General features: G+C 41.5%; 1 protein-coding gene across 5 annotated transcripts in view; it reads right to left on the minus strand.

Moving 5' to 3' along the window:
- EPHA5 (EPH receptor A5) overlaps positions 1 to 20,819 on the minus strand; it is a 193,448-nt gene that overhangs the window by 38,720 nt on the left and 133,909 nt on the right. For 3 of the 5 annotated variants that reach the window (XM_066186185.1, XM_066186184.1, XM_066186183.1), the window contains exons 6-8: positions 11,988 to 12,112; positions 10,534 to 10,693; positions 6,441 to 6,546 (exon numbers count right to left, since the gene is read on the minus strand). In XM_066186185.1, the coding sequence (XP_066042282.1) occupies positions 6,441 to 6,546; positions 10,534 to 10,693; positions 11,988 to 12,112 (391 nt within the window). The remainder of the gene's footprint in view (positions 1 to 6,440; positions 6,547 to 10,533; positions 10,694 to 11,987; positions 12,113 to 20,819) is intronic. The other 2 variants (XM_066186187.1, XM_066186186.1) reach the window with 1 other exon arrangement.

The raw sequence follows: 20,819 nt of genomic DNA on the forward strand, positions 1-20,819 counted from the left end.
ATAGAATTCAGAGAGACTCTGCCATATACAGATGTGGCTTTTAAGAGTTATAAGTTGAAGTCTTGGAATCATGATAAATGAAAGTCTCGTTTGTTGCTTTTAATAAGCTGTTCTAATGGGATGTTCTTCAATTAGAGATTGAAATACTTGAGGGTGCCTGGGAAGATTTTTCTTATCCTTCATACAGCCTTGAGTGATGGTAGCGATTGCTTCCTGCATCTCCAGGTCAGGAGGCCAGTGCTACACCTAGCAATTCCTGAGTCAACATGCTTGCTTTAAACATCAGAGAAGTAGCATTACACACTGTGACCTGCTAGGAATATATTCCCACTTTGTCCCAAAATATACAAATGTTTAAGGAGTCACCTGCTCTTCCTGCTGAGCTACTCTAGTTCATACATTAAAGCATGTCTCTGCACTGTTCGAGAAGGCCAAGCAGATGATAGCTATGCAGTCACTGTGGGGAAGGAAAGCAACGTCTTCAGGGAAAGGAACTGCACTCGGAAAGACCTCTGGCATTATACTTTTCTATGTCTAAGACATAAGAAAGCAGAGATAACCTTTTTTCTAGATAAGAGGCCAAGTGCCGCTACACGGCGAAGCCCCAGGAGAGGTCATGCTTCTGATTTCAAAGCAAGGTGAAACATCCACATATTCAGAAGTGCAGAAGGACAAGAGTCTGACTTCCTTCTTCATTCTCTACCCACCCCACAGTCTAGAGAAGACACTGTAAAATCCCACTTTCAAAGACTACATACACAAGGGGCGCTCAGCAGGAGCCTCAAGATGCTACAAATTCCAGCTTGAAGGGCAACCCAGTTCCCTTCTCCAAGTGGAAGCAGGACTTGCACAATGCCATCAAAGAAATCACCTGCAAGAAGGTGAGGAGGTTTCATCACTTACTGCTGCACTACCCCCCATTTTCCCTGCTCAGACAAAGCTTATGCTGGTTGCTTATCTGTTCATCACAGTCCTTCCAGCCCATCCCCTTGGCCACTGCCAGAGAAGCTCAGAAATAACTTGGAGCTTAATTACAGATTTGGTCAACTCTCACCTCCTGTCTGGGCCAAAGTCATCTGAAGGCAGATTAGCCTGGGTCCTTAAACCCATCTCAAAACTGCAGAGCACAGACTGCCTTGCAGAGCCCGGCGAGTTTGCACTAAGTCAAAAAGTGTTTAGAATAGACGAGGAATGAGGTGTTGGAGCAGCCAAATTTGACAAGCTGATCTTGACAGGATGTTAGAGACAGGTGCTATGGGCAGCAGATTTCCACAGGGGCCCTAGGAAGGCATGACCCCGTGCAAAAGGGTGCACTGGAGCACTCTCCCTTCAGAGAGTAGTACTGTATGTCAGTGCTGCTCCTCTCCGGAAAAATCTACCAGCAAAGAGGCTGTTAAGAGGATAGAAGTAGTAAAAACCTTGACCCCAATAGAAGCAGGACCAGACCCTGCCTGCTCTTGGTGGATGGGAATTTTGACTTGGCAGAGCAGTAGCTTCCTCAACAAAATCCTTCCTCTTGTCAGGTGAATCGTGGGGAATATTTGGCAGTAGGCAGCATAATAAAGTGGTTATAAATCACAGGAGACAATGTCCTGCAGGAAGAAGGAAGAGCAGGGAAGAAGGTAGAGATAAAAATCCTTTAAAAAGTCCCAACTAACAAAAATTGTGTCTCATGCTGGAAATATTCTCTATGAAAACCATTATCTATAGACTGTCTCCCATTTCCTACGGAAATATTGAAAAAGCAAACTATTTTGAGCCCTTACACAACTTGGAAAATAGGATAGGGGGAGGCTGTGGAAAAATTAATCCATTTTGACCTTCCACATCACAGAAGGCTGTAAACACTGTCTCGGGACCTAGGATATACACCACAATCTTTCACCCTCTCTATTCCCTGAAAGTCACTTTTAAACAAGATGCACATATTTGTGTCCAGAAAGTAGCCCTCTGCCACCACAGGCACGGATATTTAAAAGTCTAAATCAGCTAAGGTCAAGGATGGGTACGCTGGTGTAAGAGCCTCTAATTGCCAATACCCAGGTGGCAAGATTTGTCTTTGCTTTGTCTTTCAGAAGCTAGTTCCTTGCCAGAAGGAGACTTTCTATATACACATGACACAGGGCGAGTGGCAGCTTTTTGTTGCTTCAATTTTTTTCCCTTAAGTTCTATGAAAAGCTCCCTCTGGTTCTTTGAAAGATCACTTGAGAGGGAAAGGTCATCCATAATGGGTAGTTGGCTGTAAATGCAGATGCACAGTTGACTTGGCTGTTTTGAACAGCTTTTGCAAACATGTACAGCATTGACCTAATATCTTGCCCACTTTACTCTGTCAAAGCTCATGCTTTTATTTAGTGCTACGAAGTTTGAAAGCTTGGGGGACTGGAGGGACCAGCAGTCTCTAAACACTCACCCTAAGGCTCACCCTTCTCTGTTTCGCAGAGAGGGCTGGGTTTGAAGGACAAAAGAGGGGTACTGCTCTGAAGGAGCTGGTCTCCTTCCCAGACTGCTGAAAATCTGGCTCCTGATGCCACACAACAACAACAGAGGCACTTTACTGCTCCCTGTGAGATGGAGTGCAAAGATCTTTGTCACTGGACTGTCTGACACAGACTTTAAAACAAAAGTCAGTAATGATTTTAAATTAATACATACTTTAGTCATGAACAATAATGGTGACAGACATCTAATACATGCATTGCTACAAAAGCAAAATTTATAGCTTTGCTCTATCTGTAAAATGCACTGTCCTTTTGAGAACACATAATCCTAAAAAAACAAAGATAATAACAACTCTGTGTTCTTTAATTCAATACTTGTAGCTGGTTTAATAATAGATTTTCAATCCACTTTTTTTTTTTATCCTGAGACAACTACAGTCTGATTTAGTGAATCTCTTTGATTTGTAATCCTGATTGTTATATTATTAATATGCCCTTGATGCAAGGAGCAGGATAACTTAAAAAAGTGATCAGCCATTTGGCTTGGCATTTATGACCTTGGTCAGAGGACGTGTTATTTACAGGAAGTTTTCTGGAGCATCTGCAAGTAAATCAGCTCTGAAGTGCAGCTTAATTGTTTAGGGCAAAGCACATTTAGTTTCAAATTCCCAGGAATCTCCAGCTTCAGACGCAAAGTGCATTTCCACAGATGGATGCTGACATGTGGAAATGCCACCACGACTGTTCAGCTGACCTTTGGTTTAGGGCCAGCTGCCAACAGGAAATGCCAAGCTGTTACTTATATTCATTCAAAAGAAGCGAGAAAACTGCAGAGACTTGAAAGTAAAAAAAAAGGGGAAGAGGTGTGGTCCTGCCTTTGGGAACCTAGCAAAAAATAAAAAGCCCGTAGACTCTAGCAAACTCCTCAGCCCTATGACTGGAAACTCCTTTCAGAACTGCCAAGAGCAGGATGACATTCACTTCACACTGCGGAACCGGAACCGCTCTCAAGCCTCTGCTGCTGCAGCCTGGGACTTGGGAGGATAGGTGCAAAGAGGTGCCATACAGCATCCTAGGGAGGATTATCCTGAGGCATCCAGGGCCTCCCAGGGAGTACCCTGAAGGCAGCACAAAGTAGCCTAATTGCAAGAGCTGGCCAGGCTACATCCTCAGTGTGGCAGAACAAGATGGTTTTTCTTCCTCTCCTGCTCTCTTACATCAAGAGAAAAGACAGAGCCTGGGCTTTGCACAGCTTGCTTGGTGTGGCAAGCAGTAGTGATTCCAGCTGGAGTTCAAAATAGATGTTTTACTAATAGCAAATACAGAAAAGAATTAGGAAAGAAAATGCAACCTCCTGGAACCAGGTACTGGAACAACACAACCACTCCAGAGGTTTAATAGGAAAACATCTTCCAGAAACAGGTTAACTGCTTCAGAAAGGGATAATCTCATGACTTGGAACACGTTTATTGTCCCTGCTGTCACAGCAGGAGAGTTACTCGACAAATTGTCTTGAATCCATATCCAAGGCAAAGCAGCATGAGTAACACATCTCCCTGGCATCTCTGCTTTCTTCCAAACCAGAGCAATTTCTTTGTTTTGCTTTGTTTAATTTCAAATTGTCTGTCATCTTTCTGGATTTTTAGCGTTTATTCTGCTGTTCTCACGAGTCACTCAATGTACTAGATGGACTTCAAAATTCATGGGAACTCAAATCTGCAGAGAAGCCCTGTGGTTTTGAAGTCAATTTTTTAATAATGGACTAAACTTTGGTGTGGGAGGCTTCTCCACCAGCTCCAAAGGAGGGACTATGGTCGTTTCAGTTAGGGACTAGGGGAAGGGTTGAAAAGATAAAAATGCATTAAGAGCTCAGCTCCCTGTGCCTGCCCTTCCCAGGCATCCAGCGTGGCACCATGGAGGTACCAGAAACCTGCAGCTGCCCTGGGGTCCACAGAGGGAAGTGTAAGTACAAGGTAGGAGGATTGAGGCAACAGCAGAGGCAGCAATAAAACTCTAGCCAAAGGAGACAAGGGCTTTTATAAGCATGCCAAAAGATAAAGAGCTACGAGGAAGCACATCCTGGAAAGCACATTAGGCAAGAGGACAGAAAGATATAACTAATGAGAACTGCTGACAAATGGCTCAGGATTTGCAACTGCTTGCTGAGATTCAAGAGAGTAGCAGTGAAAAGGAGACCTGCAAGGATACACCTGCCTCAGAGGGGTACTGAGCCCTTGCCAGCAACTGTGGAAATAGCAGGAGCTACTGGCAGCCACTCAGTTGTGATTCCCTATGGCCACAGAGGGATATAGATTCCTCCACCTGCCATTCACCCCCCCTGACTCTTCCTCGAAGAGGTGCCAGGTTACATCCATAGCTTCCCTATAGTCACACATGCATTCTCCTCTTTACACCAGTACAAGCACACATCTGGGATGGGGGAAGCCAAGGTTCACATCCACCTGCTCTGACTGAAGAGGAATTTCAATCATAACCTCTCGTCTTTAAGGAGAGACTTGAATCCTGTCTAGAGTGTTCAGAACCAAGTCTTTTGACTACAGCTTTCCTGTAGGCCCGGGAGTGAATTCCCTGTAGCCATTGACTCACCCCGCCCACTCCTTTCTGCTGCTGAATGCTTCTCATGCACACAGGAGCATTTACTCTTCCCTTTTTAAGCCCAACAAGTTATTCAAAGCAGACAACAGGAGTTTGAACAGCTGAGCTGGAAGAGACTGTCAGTCTCTGACCTTGACTGGAGAAGAGTCTGGCAGCACACTTACCTTTCAAGACAGGAAATAACTGTGTCCATGTCTTTCCATGGATGCCTTATGCCTGGGGACAGAGTTGCTCAGCCTGGCAGGATTCCACTACTCTGCATTTTCAGAGTGATACCTTACCTCCTCTGGGAAATAAGACCCTCAACCAACAAATTCAGTGCAGTTCCTCTGTATCTTTAACATCTCTTAATGCTTACAATATCCTGTAATTTACAGCTACCTTGCTAGACCTGAGTTTAAGACAGACCTGTATGATAAAAGCAACTGTGGGCTGATGGGTATACCTTAGAAGCATAAATGTTTATTTTACACTGAAAACAAATTCAGCCTTTTCAGTAGATGAACTTCACATTGCTTTGTGAAGTACTTCACATTGCTTGGTGTACTTCACATGTACATGAAGGATGTTGCACTGTTTGACTACTGTCACTAAAAAATGTACTAATACATATGTAGAGAATGAAAAAAGTGCCTTCCACGCTGGCTGCCAAACAAGTTTAATGTTGCAGTATAAACTTATCCTGATACAAGCCAGATTTTGCCCCAGTACCACAATCTCTTGTTCATCAAAAAATTCCATCAACTTCCATTAAAGTTGTCAAAGATGGTATAACCCAGGCTTTCATCACTTGCCTATGTTTAAGCACATGAGAAGTCAATGGGATGGTTTAAAGCAGAGTGTCTCCCTCTGTGAGGGAAGATCTCTGTATGATTTACTAACACTTGGGGAACACATTATTATCTTACACATGAGAAATGAAATCCAGATCTGACCGAAATGTGGGGCATTTGGCCATTTCAGTGGGTTTATTCTTTTTTTTCTTCAGAAGTGTTTTCCTGAAGTCAAGTTTTCTCTGTGAGCAAAGTCCATTGCAAGCTCTGAGTGCAAACATATGGGGGTGAAGATATTTTACCTGTACTAACATGTTCTGCTTATTTTTAAAGGAATGTGAAAACACTCCTGTGAAAATCAAGTCAAATAATCAGGGCCAGCCTATACACAGATGAAAATCATTGGGAAGGGAACTACATCTGTGAGAGTGCCTTTGTCATTCCTGCTTGTCCAAACAGATCAATCAGTCCACCCTTGTGCTGTTTTACAGTGCTACCGCTTGACAGCTTTGTTCACATGCTGCTTTTGCCTAAATCACACCAATTGGCTGGTCAGATAAAAGTTATTACAAAAGTTGAAGAAGTATAAATACACAGCTTCTTCTCTTACCTTCCGCTGAGAAGGAAACCGATAACAACAGCCAGCAGAATAACTCCCACTGTTACAGACACAACAATTATAGGAATCTGGCTCTGGTCACTGGATGCAGCTACTGCTGAGATGAGAAACAGAAAATGGAGATTAGGGTTAAAATGACAGTCAGCACTCAAATGAGCCTTTCTAGTGAGGCTGCCAGCGAGGTTTCAAGTCTTACCAGTTCATTTCTTCCTTTATGGTTTTTGTTTTCCCCCTTTTGCTGTCTGTTCCTAGTTTGGAAAGGATATGGGTGGAAAGGAAACAAAACCACATGCAACACTAAGCCAAAAACCCAACAAGACTGCATCTCATTGCTCAATTCAGAAACAAAAGTGTTGCAGAATGCAGCCTTTGAGTTTGTGAACTCAAGTTTTTCTCCCTGAGTTAGCTGCATTAGAAATCAGAGATAAAAGATGAAAACCCAACAGGCTCTCATTTGGATGAAAACCCAGCAGTCAGAGAGAACATTTATGAAATGTTATTGCTAACAGACATAAGCCAAATCAACAAGATAAAAAGAATTACCTGCACTTCAAGAAACTATAAACAATTATAAACTAACTCCTTGTGGCACTTCTATCACATGGCCATAAGGTGCCCTCTGTAAAACAGGAATTTGCTAAGACACATACACTGGTTGGTCTTTTTATTGGCCAAAACTTGGCAAAGCAAAACTCTTCCAGTCCGTGCCTTGTAAGGAGCCTTCCTGCCAAAAGGCAGGAGACTAAGCTGGTGATAAAGATGCCAACAGAAAGGTCAGGAGAGCTGATTGAGAACTGAGTTTTGACATGGGTCAAGTAAGAGCAGGTGAGCAAGCCCCTGTAGACTGTAAAATGGAAAGGCTAATACCACATGTATCTTATCTGCCTTGCATGGCAGAGAAAGGAGCCCATTTCCCCCCAGGGGTTGGTATGTGGGGTTCCCAAAGCAGAAACCAGAGTCTCATCACCTCTCCCTCTTTGCTGCCAGCTTATTTATCTACACATATATAACCATCCCAGGGTACAAATCTCACATCCTCCTTGCAAAACCAGCTCCCTGGCACAGGCACCACTGCTCTGTGGGAGAAAGCCTCATTATAGCTATTAACTTCGTGCCAACCCAGGATGAAGCTTCATCCACCCCAGAGAGCAGCAGGAATTGATTGTGTACTGAAGAAGCCTTTAAATGATTGAACTAAAAAAAGGGTCCTTAGCACAGGATTAATGCTATGAAGGTTATAAAATAACTGAATATAGTCCCATATTAATTGTTAAAGGAAAATAAAGACAGAAAGGTATGGCATTAAACATTGATCTGCACGGGGCTTCAATAACTCTTCATATGGGAGCTCTCTGGTGCTTAACCACAAGTGGGGTGGACCTGCCACAGCAGTGTGATTTCAGAAGGATTGGTCCTGATACATTAAATATGTAATGTTAACTGCTCCAAACCCCAGCCATCATCCAGAGATTTTATTAGCCTCACAAAGTTATGAGGGCTCCTTAAGATAGTGTTTTATTGCTTTCTTGACAAAATAATTAAAAAGAAAAACATTTAAAGGAGAACATTAAGCACTGTTTGGTGTTTTTTTGCGCAGCTCAAGGGATGGGGAAATGAGATAAATTCTGCTGTGATCTATGGCAGATGAAAAGCTGGGACTTGTTGCCATTCAAAGTCAGGGACATACACCCCGGCATTATCCCTCCTCAGCTTGGTCACTTGTTCCTACTCCCACCCAGCAGACCAGCTAGATTAGCTCACCAATCTAGCCAAAACCCAGCTTTTGGCAAGGTTAGTTTTTGGGGCTAGACGAGCTTGGTGGCATTTGGAAAAGATGAAGCAACAAGTGGATACACCCAGCAACACCTTCCACTCAAAAAAAATTCGCTGAAAACTGAAGCCCTGGCTGCTTCATGGTGCTTTGCAGAATTGCACAAACAGGGAGGCGTATGCAAAAATTCCCAAAATCTGGAAAAAGAGGGAATCCAAAACAGCTTATACGTTTCCTCCATTGCAATTCTCAGGCTGCTATTATGTAATTCCTCCAAATGTATTAAAGATAACTACAGAAACCTTGCGAACTGGAAACAAAACCTGTTGTTCAGTCCAAACGACTTGGAGAGTGTTTTTGTTTCTCAGAACAGCCACTGAAAGGTTTTCATCTGTGCTTCAACTAAAATCATTTGCTTTGGCTCTAACAAGAAGTTCAGATCTGTACTCTGATGTAGCAGTGAGATTTCGATCTGTGCTTGCTTTCAAAATCTCCAGGATGTGCAGGAAAGCAGTGGGAGTCTGGTCACACTCCTGACACTAATATTGACTTTATATAGGGCTTTGGGGAAAAAATGCTTTTCATGAGGTTTTAAATGTCAAACAGAGCTGTATTCCGCAAGATGCAAACTGAGGCTTACATTGTACTTCAATGCTATCAAGTGTTAAAGTATCTGGTTAAATCTGGCCTCAGCCAGAGCTTGGTCCAACAAACAATTTCCAGTTCCCAAACTGGGAACCATGTAGTAGGTATTCCTCTGACTATGTCAGCAACTCCTTAATATCAGAGAAGTACCTATTCCTCTGGCTTTAAAATGTGAAAAAGACTGGGATGTGGGTATGACTAAATGACCCACAGAATTTCTAGTGTTTAAAAATATTTCCACGTGATGTCCTCCAAAAGTCCTGATTAACACAGATTCTTACATGATGGGCTTTATAAAAGTGCCGTTATTTTTGGACCAGGATCATAGGTAATAGATCAAATGTGCATATATTTCATGTGTTCTTTAATAGACCAGAACACTATTACTCAAACAACTCCAAGCTACAAACTTTCCAACTGAGAAAAACTTTACAGAATATTTTTTGGCATAAGCTGGTTTGGTTGCTACTTATAGGGCACAATTAATCGTTAATACAATAAGAGATACATTAAATAGACTGTCCTTACTGCATTAATGTTTGCTCTGTGATGCAATTTTCACTGTATTAGCTTAATCACTGGCTCCACAGCTACATTTGCACACATATAATGAGTCCTTGAAAATCTATTATGACTTCAAAGGTAGCATGCTCTGAAAAGACAACTCGGCATCTTCTTCTTAAAGATGATGAACTTTAAATAAACTGGAGTAACAGTAATCAAAGTATTGATGAATTTAAATTCCCAAGGAAAACACAGAAAATAATCCCTTTCCCATGGGAATGGTCAGAGTATTTCCACCATAAAATTCCTCTTCTATGAACACAGTACAAATATTAATAAATGACAGCTGTACAAACTAAAAGAGAGAAGACATATTTTCTGGTGGACAAAATTGTATTTGACACCTCAGCAAAATTCTGTATTTGGGACAAAAAGAATTTCCCCACAGCTGTGCCTGAACATAGAAGAAAGAGCAGCTAAGCCTCTGTGTGCCTCAGGAGTTCACCCTGCCACAGAATCTGTTCCAGAATTCAGCCCTGGATAATCAGATTCATGGAAAAAGAAAAAGAAAAAGAAGAAAATTTTAAACCCCACAAATGTAACAGGCCAAGAAGAAGTCCTGCACCTGCAGTGCACATTTTTTTCATTTCTGATTACAAGTCTACCTCCTTTTCTTGAGGCTGTGGCATTGGCAGCCAACATAAACAATCTTTTAACTTGACAGGAACTTTCCCCAAAATACACAAAAGACACTAATGCTAGTTCAGCTCTTCCCCTTGCAGAGAGGCACCATTTCAGGGTTTTTCCCCCTGGATGTAGATATTTAAGAGAGTTCAGCATCCTCTACAGACAACCTTTAAGGAGCAGGTCCCATCCCCTCTGTCCCTCCTGAGAGGAAAGACTCTCTTATACCAGGCTCCTGTAAATTCAGGATTTTTCTAAGGATGGAATGCCATGAATTTCTGAAGCCTGAAGATTTCCTGCCTTACCACGAAGAAGCAAAGGACAGACACACTAAGTGCAGAGTCATGATGTGCCCGATGTTTCCAAAGTCAAGGGATGAAGCCAATAAAAGAAAGCACCCTCTGCAAAGGTATCGATCCCCTGACTTGTTTCTGGTAAGCGCTACAGAGACGGGGGCTGACAGTAATTAAAAAGACTTACACACTGGGCTGGTTTCGAACTCGAATCTTCGGCTGAAGCCCCCGTAGCCGGCAGCTGTCCGGGCTCGAATCTGGAAGACGTAGACTGAGCCTGGCTTCAAGCCGTCTGCCGTAATTGTCGTCTCCTTGGACTTGATGATGGTGTAGCTCATCTCCTGGTCCTTTTCCCAACACCCCCCCAAAAACCACAAAGTTCAAACACACACAGAGTGGCTCTCAGGGAAGACAGACTCTTAACAACGCCCAGAGAAACATTACAAAAGATGACCGAAGCATGTATTTTTGAGGATTTCTTCCTCAAAACTCCCTCTCTGAAGGTCCTTTCTGCAATACAAAATGTGAGATCTGATTTTCTCTTTTATAAGCAATGATTCTAGGAGGCATGCAACTGCCATCTGCAGCAGAAGCAGCTTTCCACTGCTCAGGATGTACGTGGCCTGGGGCAATGGAAAGGTTTATCATACAAAGATCAATCCCAAGGCACAGGGATCATAAAACAAGTCCCACAGCCTTAAAAAAGGATTTTGATTTACACCAAAACGGCTTCCCAGTAATGTAAGTAGGCCTAAAAGAGAATAATATATTACACACAGTACAACTTTATGCCTGCATTTCTAGAACCACCAATTAGATCTTGGGAAGGGAATAATAAACCAAAACTCCTATCAGGTATTAGGAAAATACCCAATTTTTGCATTGTTCTTCTGAAGCAATGAACTTGAAGAAAAATTGCTGAAATAAATCTTCATCTACATCAGTTTCTAATGTGAAACAGTTCCAGTTCTTTGATTAAAATTTTGTTGAAGTGCTAAGTAATTACTCTTAGAATTATTTACTGTAACACATAATCTAAACGAGAACTCATAAATTAAGGTCTACAAATTTGGAAACTGCTTTTTATACACCATATCCTCTCAGATCCAAATTATTATGAGTCAAACCAGAGTTTTTAGTAGTTCCTTACCAAGATTTCTGGATAGCTCTTAGAATCTGAGCTCATTTGTCTTTTTTAAGCCAAGATGCCCTTCTTCATATCAGAGGACATACAATCTCTCTCTACAACCCCCTTCTCCTCTCCTTTCACAGCGAATGGAAAATCAAATGAGAAATTAAAATATGAAAGGCAAGGGACTGCCTGATGTTTCTGGGAGAAGGCAGATGCTCAGTCCCTAACTCCTTCTATTTTTAACAAATGAGTAGGCTCTATCTTAATGTGATAAGGCTGGAGAGGAATCTGGCATGCGGATTTAATGTATTTGTTCAAGAGAAGTGGCACACTAATGGAAAACAACACCCTCATTTCAAGTCTTCCTAATCATTTACTGCAAAATCAATCTGACATTGATTTATGCATAAAATCTCTCCATTCCCTTCCATGACTCAAATAATAATAACTGAAAGAAGAAAACAATAAAGAGAAGGTACTTGGGAAGCTCAGCAATCAGTCCATCACACCTTTTCAAAATATTTGATTTCATATTCCAGGATGATGCCATTGGGTCGATCTGGCTCCTGCCAGGAAAGGGAGATGCTATTTTTAGTTATCTTCCCTTTTTTCACAGTACTGACTGGAGAAGGTGCTGCAAGACAGGAGAAAAACAGAACAGACGAAAACCATTGTTAGTAAGATGGTCTGCCTCAGCCAAAACCAAACTCATCAGTGCATCCTCAAACACAAGACAATCCTTAGCTACTGCAGATCAGTGGGGTCTGTTTTTACTTTGGTGGTATTTGCCCATTTTTAACAACTGGACTTGCACGGATTTGCAGTAGCATGACCACCAAGGCAAAGTAATAACATGAACTACTATCTCAGTTTACACATCAACTCTGTCTTTTGAACCAATTTTCAAACACATCAACCCCACACCTTCTCTTTTCAGTGTCAAGGCCTTTTGTTATCAGAATTACATATGGGTTATGTTTTGCTTTTTTCTGCCTGCTTTCAAGGCATATATTTTTCAGAAGACCTTAGAATACATGGCTTCCTTCACTGTTTTTGGATTTTAAGTAGTTTAAGCCTACGCCTCTTTGAGCCCCCTCTAGAAGCAAGGAATATTACAACCTTTATAATTCAATTGCTCTCCATAAATATCACTGGGGTGTTACAGGAATAGTGATGCTAATTCCTTGCAAATGGCAAAAGATTTTAATGGCAATCACAGTTCGGAAGTTCGCAGTGTGCTTGGGGAAGCCACAGCATGAGTGCAGCCATAACAGCTCTGCTCATTATTTTAAGATGCAGCCCTGAAAGGTTATCTGTCCTTTGCAGCACACATGTGCATCAGAAACAGGCTTGATCCTTTGTATTCAGTCCGATGTCTGCAGAGACTTTTTAAGTTGTGGTTGCTGCCACCCCTGCCAGCTCTCTAGCAGAAGTTGCTATGGGCAATGCAACCCTAACACCCCAGGTATTTCATGCCACTGATTAGGAAACAACACTGAGTGAAAAGAAAAGGGGATGGGAGAAATTCATAGTCACCCATTTGTAGGGCCAAGAGCAGCTTCTCCAGAGATAAAAATAGGCCATGCCTGGATGAGGGACTTTAGCTCACCCTCCCTACAGGCCAGCTCCTGCAAGGATGATAGGGAGCCTGAGGAGACCCATGGCAAAGATTTTTGTGGCCATATGGGGAATGGAATGCAAAGAGCAGCAGCAAACAACCACATTTCATCTTCCAAAATGTATTTGGAACTATAGAAAAAAAATTTCTTCTATATGCAGGAGTACCTAATTATCTTAACACTGTAAAAAATCCTAACCCATTAAGTAAAATAAAGACAACAAATACATTAATTTTTCCAGGTCTGATTTGAAGCCAAAAAGTAAAGGAAGAGCTACAGAAAATTATTCTTGGACTGAAGGCCAGCAGCAAGACTTCTCTGCTATAGCAAGTTCCCACATCTCAGTCTTGCTTCAGCCCTAATTTTTTACACTCCTGATTACTTTCCCCACTTGTCTCTTGAAAGATCCTGAAAGTTGGCTATTTCCATACTGTTTTCTGCTGGAGAGCTGGCATCAAGCTGTACAGACAATGTTTGCTTTTTAACTGTGCATCCACCACTGTGCTCACAACTGCTCCACTGAGTGAGTAAAAACCACCTTGATTTGAATGATGATCATATTATTTATGCAAGGCACTATATGGTGATCACCAACTATTTTTCATCTGCAAAAGTCACCTTACCCCTCCCTGACTGATGTCCTCTACAAGTTTTTGGGCTATGTGAAGGCAAATAACAACCTCAATACAAACTGCTAAACTGCTAAATGAATTTCTGTAATCAACCCAGGTGCCTAAATATGCGCTGTGCAAACATGTGCACAGCAAGCTGAGTTGTGCATGTGATAGACAAGATCCGTGCACACGTGTATGGCCAAATGTGTTAGCTCAAAGGAGTTAAGAGCTAACTAGTCAGTGAGCTCCATTAAAATAGAATGAAGCCCCTTCTGATGCAAGGGAGCTACACAGTTTTCAGGGGCATTGGATAACAAGCCTCGCTGTGTGGTGGTGGTGCCAAGTAAAAGGAGATTGTACAATCCTTGTTGAATAGACGATACTGATCACTTGTCATGAGCCCCTTAGATGGTACCACGTACCAGGAGGAGCCACCACAGTACTCAAAAAGGGGCTGGGACTGATCTCCAATGTCCCCAAATCCCTACAATGCCTATCCCATGCTTACAGAGCTGGCAGCAGAGGTCTGGCAGGATAGAGAGCATCAGTGCTGAGCATTAAACCATTTTAAACTCCTATTAGCAAAAGTAAACTTGAGAAGAGCAGTGAGGGGAAACCTCAGCCCTTCCAGGTATTGAATGCCTCTCAGGAAGGTGAAAATCATGCAATTCCCAGTATCAAAATCACCTGATCAAACAGTGGATTTCTCATGCACTTCACTGAGGTTTCCTGGAGAATTTATAGGACTGAGGCTCACAAGTGCTTTACAGCCAAGAAAACAATGTAAGTGCTCCCATCCCATACTGCAAAACCTTTCCCTAGGGAGTTCAGGGCAGTTTAGCTCTCCATTACATGCACCTGCATAGTACAACACAAAATGCACCACCAGCCACACAAACACACCCATCAAACTTCCCACACCCCTAAACCAGAGCATTCTCTCTAAAAAGCATGTACAAAAAGCCTGGCTAGTGAGCAGCTTTGCGGACTTAAATCTCTGGGTGTGCAAGTCTCTAAAATGTTCAGTTGTGGCTTACCGAATGCTCTCCTCTACCGGGAAATGGATGGAAGATAAGAAAATGAGTAACCCAACTCTCGAAGTAAATTAGAGGAGGAGTAACCATATCCTTTTTGAATCTCCTTCAAAAGAAGCGTTAAAGTGTAACCGTGAGATAAAGGCCAATTAAGTAAATTCAATAAATCCCAGTGGTGCTGGTACGATACAGCAACTATTCTGCATCCTCAATGCACAGAGATTACGATGCTCTGAAGTGAAGGAAGGAAGGTATAAGTATTTTAGAGTTTTCTTTGTCAAACAAAATGTAATCCAATCCAAGCAAGTGGAGAAAGTCTGCAATCATTCCATCTTAAAAGCCTGCAACTGGATACTGTGCTATATGATCTCAGAAAAATAAAAGGATTACTTAAGACTTGCTTTTCAAAGGTCACTGCTTCTGCAAGGGCAGCATCCTCTTAATAGAAAGAAGTCAAACCACAGAGCCCTTCCATTTGGAGTACAACATGTAAAAAATAAATTCACGTAAGAGTCAAGATCCATAAAGCTGTAATATCTCATGTTTCTTATGTAAGCAGACAGAAGTCTTGTTCAAATCCCTGCCTTGACACAACAAAAGGTGGCTGTACATTGTGAATTGTTCATGTTCCTGCACACATGCATTAATTTCTCAGCCACACAGTCAAGATCAAAGAGGGATATTACATCATTTATGTTTATGTTTGCCATTTATGAAAACAGCCATGCATGTGATGAAAGCAAACAGAAAATGTAACAAGGTGTGAAATTGCCAATGTACATTTTTGCTCTCCCGAGACCAAAAATTAATCAGGAAGCAAAGAAAAGCACAGAAAACTGATTCTTTTTTTTTTTTCTTTATTTCTAACATTTCTTAAGAAGAGTAAGGGGACATACCAAATAAATAAATTAAAGTTTCTGCAGAAGATGCATCATTAGTCTCATCTGAATGACTACAGAAAATTATTTCATGAGGAACAGACATTTTAGGACATTGTTCCTCTGCAACCTTTGATAATTACATTAGCACTGAATTAGCCATCTAGGCACCAAAGGCTATATTTACAACATACTGTGCTGTGTCCCACTAATATCTAACATACAATAATGCTTAGTGGAATAAAATGCTAATTATATTTTAAGAGAAACTAATGTTATCAGGTGAACAACCACTGTACCAAGACAAAACAAATAATCCAGTTTCTACTTTTCATGGTCTATCTAATGCTCTCTCCAGGCCAATTACTTTTGCCTTGGTATTTTTCATTCTGGCAGAAACAACAGCTAATGGCTCCCTATCTTACTCAGTCCCAAAGCCATAACCTTTGCCTGTTATTATATAACCAAACAGTTATGTTATAATTAATGCACTTAATAAAACCAGGTATAATTGAAGAAAATAAAACCTATATTAGAAGAGTAACCACAGGACAAGTAATTGGTTTCACGTCAAAAGCCTGATATATTGTATATTTTCGCTCAGTTTCTAATTTTTTTCCTCAGACCTTTGGTGACTTCAGAGTTTGAAGCAAGACTTGCCTTATTCACCAAATCGCACTAAAGGCATTGTGAATTTGCAGGTGGCTTCAAGCAGTAGGTTAATTTAAAAAATATAGATATGTTAGTTAAAATAGAAACACTGCATGGGGAAGGAAAAATAATGCTTTCACTGTCTTATCTCTTTGCATTTCTACATAGTAACTTTTTGGGCAGGTTAACACCAGTGGTTCTCTCAAGGGCACTTTTACTGTGAATATTACACCTGGGTCAGAACTTAGGATTTAAGTCATAACTTGACTTTTGTGCTGCGATTTTTCATATCCCAAAGTTTACTCAAGTTTGTCTGATGATGGATTTTGAAACTCTTTGTCCCTTGAGAATAAACAGTTGCAAACCATGCCTGGCTAGTCAGGCAAACAGGCTGGGCCCCAAGTTTGCAGGTGCTTGCAAATGTTTTTGAAAACTGAGTCCAGGGAATGAAAGGTCCTCGTACTACGTGGCATCAAATGACATTTCTATTCTATCTGAGGTATTTCATGGCATTTCAACCCTGCATAGGTGCTAAATAAGGCAAAGAGGTAAATTTTAGCCCCAGGATTAGATTAAATCCAAACAACTTGCCAAGTAGGAGCCAAATCCTAAAACATTGTTCATATATAGAGATCATCTTCTTTTGAATGATTCTTCAAGGCATCTCTTGTGTAGATGGGTACTTCATGTTAGTCCTTTTCACGCATCAGATAGCAAAATGAGAACACTATCTTCAAATTGCTTTGGCAATGAATATGTAATATTTCTTCAGAACTTCTATGTCCCAAGATGAACCCCTGAGGTGCCAGGTCTTATATCTCTTTGCAGTCTGGATGGACATTTTGAATGCCTCTGAAACCTGAGCTACCGTGATCTGCGCCTTGAAATGAAACAGGTCAAAAAAGAAGGAACCCCACAGAAGCATTCCACGGCCCTGACAGAAAGCAGGGCCTCATTTTTGTAATATGAATCCATGACTAACTCAAGCAACCAGATCTATCTCATTTGACAAGGGGTGATCTTTCAGGTGGCTCCCATCCTGGTTCCTCTAAGATTCAACACAGCTCCTTAAGCTTGACACAAGGACATGACTTGACACCCAAGCTGGTCATGGCCAAGGTGCTCCCAAGACCTTGCTGCCTCCCAGCTGGACAGAAGGTTGGGTTTGTGAAAAGTGAAACCTCAGTTGGTGCCTAATTGTGTTAAAGAGCTTGTTCTTTCTTTGACAAAGCTTTCCTCAAATAACTTCTCCCTAGGCTTCTAACCCTTGGACCTAAGACACCAAAAAAGTACCTTTCTAAAGGCAAAGAGAGCACTATGGATGCTGTTGCTTTGTGGACAGTACTAACCCAATGCTTTTAATTACCAGCACTCCCATGACAGAGAAGTACTCTTGTGTTGGTAGACACAAACCAGAAAAATCCCCTTCAATTCGTATTCACATTAGAGAAATAACATAAGTAATCTGCATGCAATTTGCATTAGCACAGGGATGATGGTTCATCTCTTACTTCTGATCTCTGTAACAGCTCAGATCTGCCTGGCTATGCACCAATGTGATCTAAGGCCTCAAGATTTACTGTGCCCCAATACTCTCTGTTCTGGCAGTAATTCCAGTGTGTTTAGGGGAAGGAGAGGTGTGTGTTCAATAACATTCACATAATTCAAGGCTCTCTTTTCTCTGAGTATCTCCTAAAGGAGCTTGCAAGAGAATCAGCAAAGAGGGAAAATAGAGGAAGCCACAGCAATAAGCCAACATCAACTGACCCACCTGTAAGGACCTACTGCTTCTTTTGGTAAATCTTTAGATGAACTCTCTGATATTTTGCTACTCCTGTAAAATGGTTCTAAAAGAAAAAAAAAATAGCAACAAATGCCTTGCTGCATGTGAAAAACCATTACTGAAATTCTCCCCACAATAATTTGTGTTATAAAAATGAATCTGGAAAATGTTCTTTGTTATTAAGACCAAGAACTGATCATTTATGTATAAGTTATGAAAAAAAATGCATAGCTTTAAATGTTTGTATGCAGTCTTCTCCTCTTAATCAAAATATGTTGTTAATTGTGAGACAGCAGGACTCAACATATATTCCTCAAAGGACAGTGGGTGCAACCAATGAAAGCTTTGCCATTCACAATATATTTTGCCTTAACAAAATATTGCAAAGATTCACTGAAGTGCCTGCCTTTGTGGAGGCAACCCAGAAGAGCGTAGCAACATCTCACCTCTGGCACTCCTTTCTCTACGCCTGCTTGCAGCCTGCATGGAAGTTCGCAAAATTCACCGCTCACGCCACAAAGCAAGCAAATAGTTTCTAAAAAATCCACCATAAGGAAGTTACTTTGTGTCAGGGCTGTCATATATTAAAACGGCAACAGAATTACAAGCAGAGCCTGAAGACACCCCAAAATCTAGGCACTAAGCTGTAGAGCCTTTGGGGTAAGACTGCCTCTGTCATTCCTCATGTGCACACCACCCCATTTAGAACAGAGACAGAATATTTAATGATACCTATCGTATATCACTGCCATCTCAAAGAAACACATAACCTTTGGCAAGGCTCTTAAAAGCACAAGGTTTCAAAAAATAAATTGGATTCTTGGCATTTGCCTTCTGCTTACAGAGTTGCAGAGACACGCTCTCGGCTCCTGCCAATCACGGATGAGACGTGTAGTCTTAAAGAATGGAAGCTGCCTGCAGACCCACAAAACTCACAGGCACGAGGCCTGAGGTAAACATGACCAGATATCACAGGAGAAAATTGTGTAATATTGAGCATACTCATCTCGAGGGAGGGGAAGTATTACCGCCAGCTTTTTTCATCAACAAACACATTCAGTGCCTTACCAGGAATACAGGCACGCAACAGTTGAAAGGAATTTTAAGGACTCTGTATAATGAAGGCTACCATGATCTGCAACATCAATCAAGGTAAATTTTTTCTCTTGAAACCTCTTGCAAACACACACCTGTATTTTGCAGGGTGCAAAGTCCCTTTCATACAGCTATAGGCTGTCTAGAAAAAATGATTTTGAAAATTGGCCTGGCAAGACTGGCCCTGACCATAGTTCATTGAGAAACTTTTTTTCAATTGCCAGGATGAACATATATACATTTGTATGTACAGCAGCATCAGCCCTGTGTCCTGCACAGCCAGCTCCCATTAAGCTGCAATTTATTGTAATCCTCAGAAGGGAGAGGGTGACATTAGGGCATCACAGGTTGCCTGGGCTCAGGAAAAAGAAGCATCCCTGATGTCCCTAGCAGGTATTTGCACTCAAGGCCAATGTGTATCTGATAAAAGTATTAGTTGGAGCAGGGAAGAGAGGCATGAAGGAACATCTTCCTGTAGGGTGCGGGCCCACAGGAAATTCCAATACCTGATTTTATTTTTCTAGAGCCTCTGGAATCAAGATAGTAAGTTTTTCTGAAAGCTGGGGAACAGTTTGTGGTTAAGACCAGAGACAGATTTCTTCACACCACAGAAAAGCTGTAATTTCCCTATATTCCATTAGTGGTTTAGTTGTGAAGCCTAAGAATAAATACTATTGACTTGCAAGACTCTCATAAATTTACTCCTAGCAAGGTGATAAGGACTCCAGCTCTGATCCATCAAACCATTTTTGGAAAATGCTTAATTTGAAGTGCACGAGCACTACCACTTCTGTCAGCATTTTCCTGGATCGTAGCCACAGGGCTCAGCATTTTGCTGTAGAATTCTCATTATTGAGCACATTTATCAGACTAGCTTCCACCACACATACCAAGGAGTGCCTTCCCTATCTTTAGTAACCTAATATCTGATTTGCATTTAAGCAAAAACTTCCTTTTAAAAACCACATGCCATTAAGAACAAAACAAAGCCAAACCACAGCTACTGAATAAAATGTAAAATGTGCATGGTTCCTGCTCCCTACCATCTAACCTTCTTAATTCCTAAATTGGCTCCTTTCTTCATACAAGACTTGCTGCCTCCTTTTTCTAGCTGTTATCAAACTCTAAATCTGGCAAATTCATGGACCATTTTTAAACTGTGTGGGAAATTTCCTTCTCTGCCAAGCCTGCCACTCCGTATGATACAGCAATCAGTCTTGCTGATGAATTCTAACATTAAAGCCAAATTACTGAACACTCCAGTGAAATCAGGGACAGGCAAATTAATTCCTTATATTTCCACTTGGAGGACAGCTACTGAAGAGGTGCATCAGGTCAGAGGGAAGAACAGACAAAGCCCTTAACTCCCAAGATAGCTTGGTTTGGATTTCCTGTGGTATTTGGTCCCTCTGAATACCACCACTGTTCTTATCTCACCTCTCATTCAGAAATGGGAGAAAAGCATGAGCCTGCCACTTGGCACAGGACCCTGAGCTGGCCACAGCTTTGCAGAACCACAATCCAGACCTTTTCCATAAGTGAGTTCCCCAGTGAAGACCGGAAGGCTTGAAATAAAATTCTTAAAAGCAAATAAAAATATATCAAACAGGCAATACTAGATCAAACCCCTATATCAGTAAAACCTCAAAATTAGTAGAGCTGAAATG

Source organism: Chamaea fasciata, unplaced genomic scaffold (genome assembly GCF_029207755.1).
Source record: "Chamaea fasciata isolate MVZ Bird 193981 ecotype frontalis unplaced genomic scaffold, bChaFas1.0.hap1 SCAF_6, whole genome shotgun sequence".
NCBI lineage: Eukaryota > Metazoa > Chordata > Aves > Passeriformes > Sylviidae > Chamaea > Chamaea fasciata.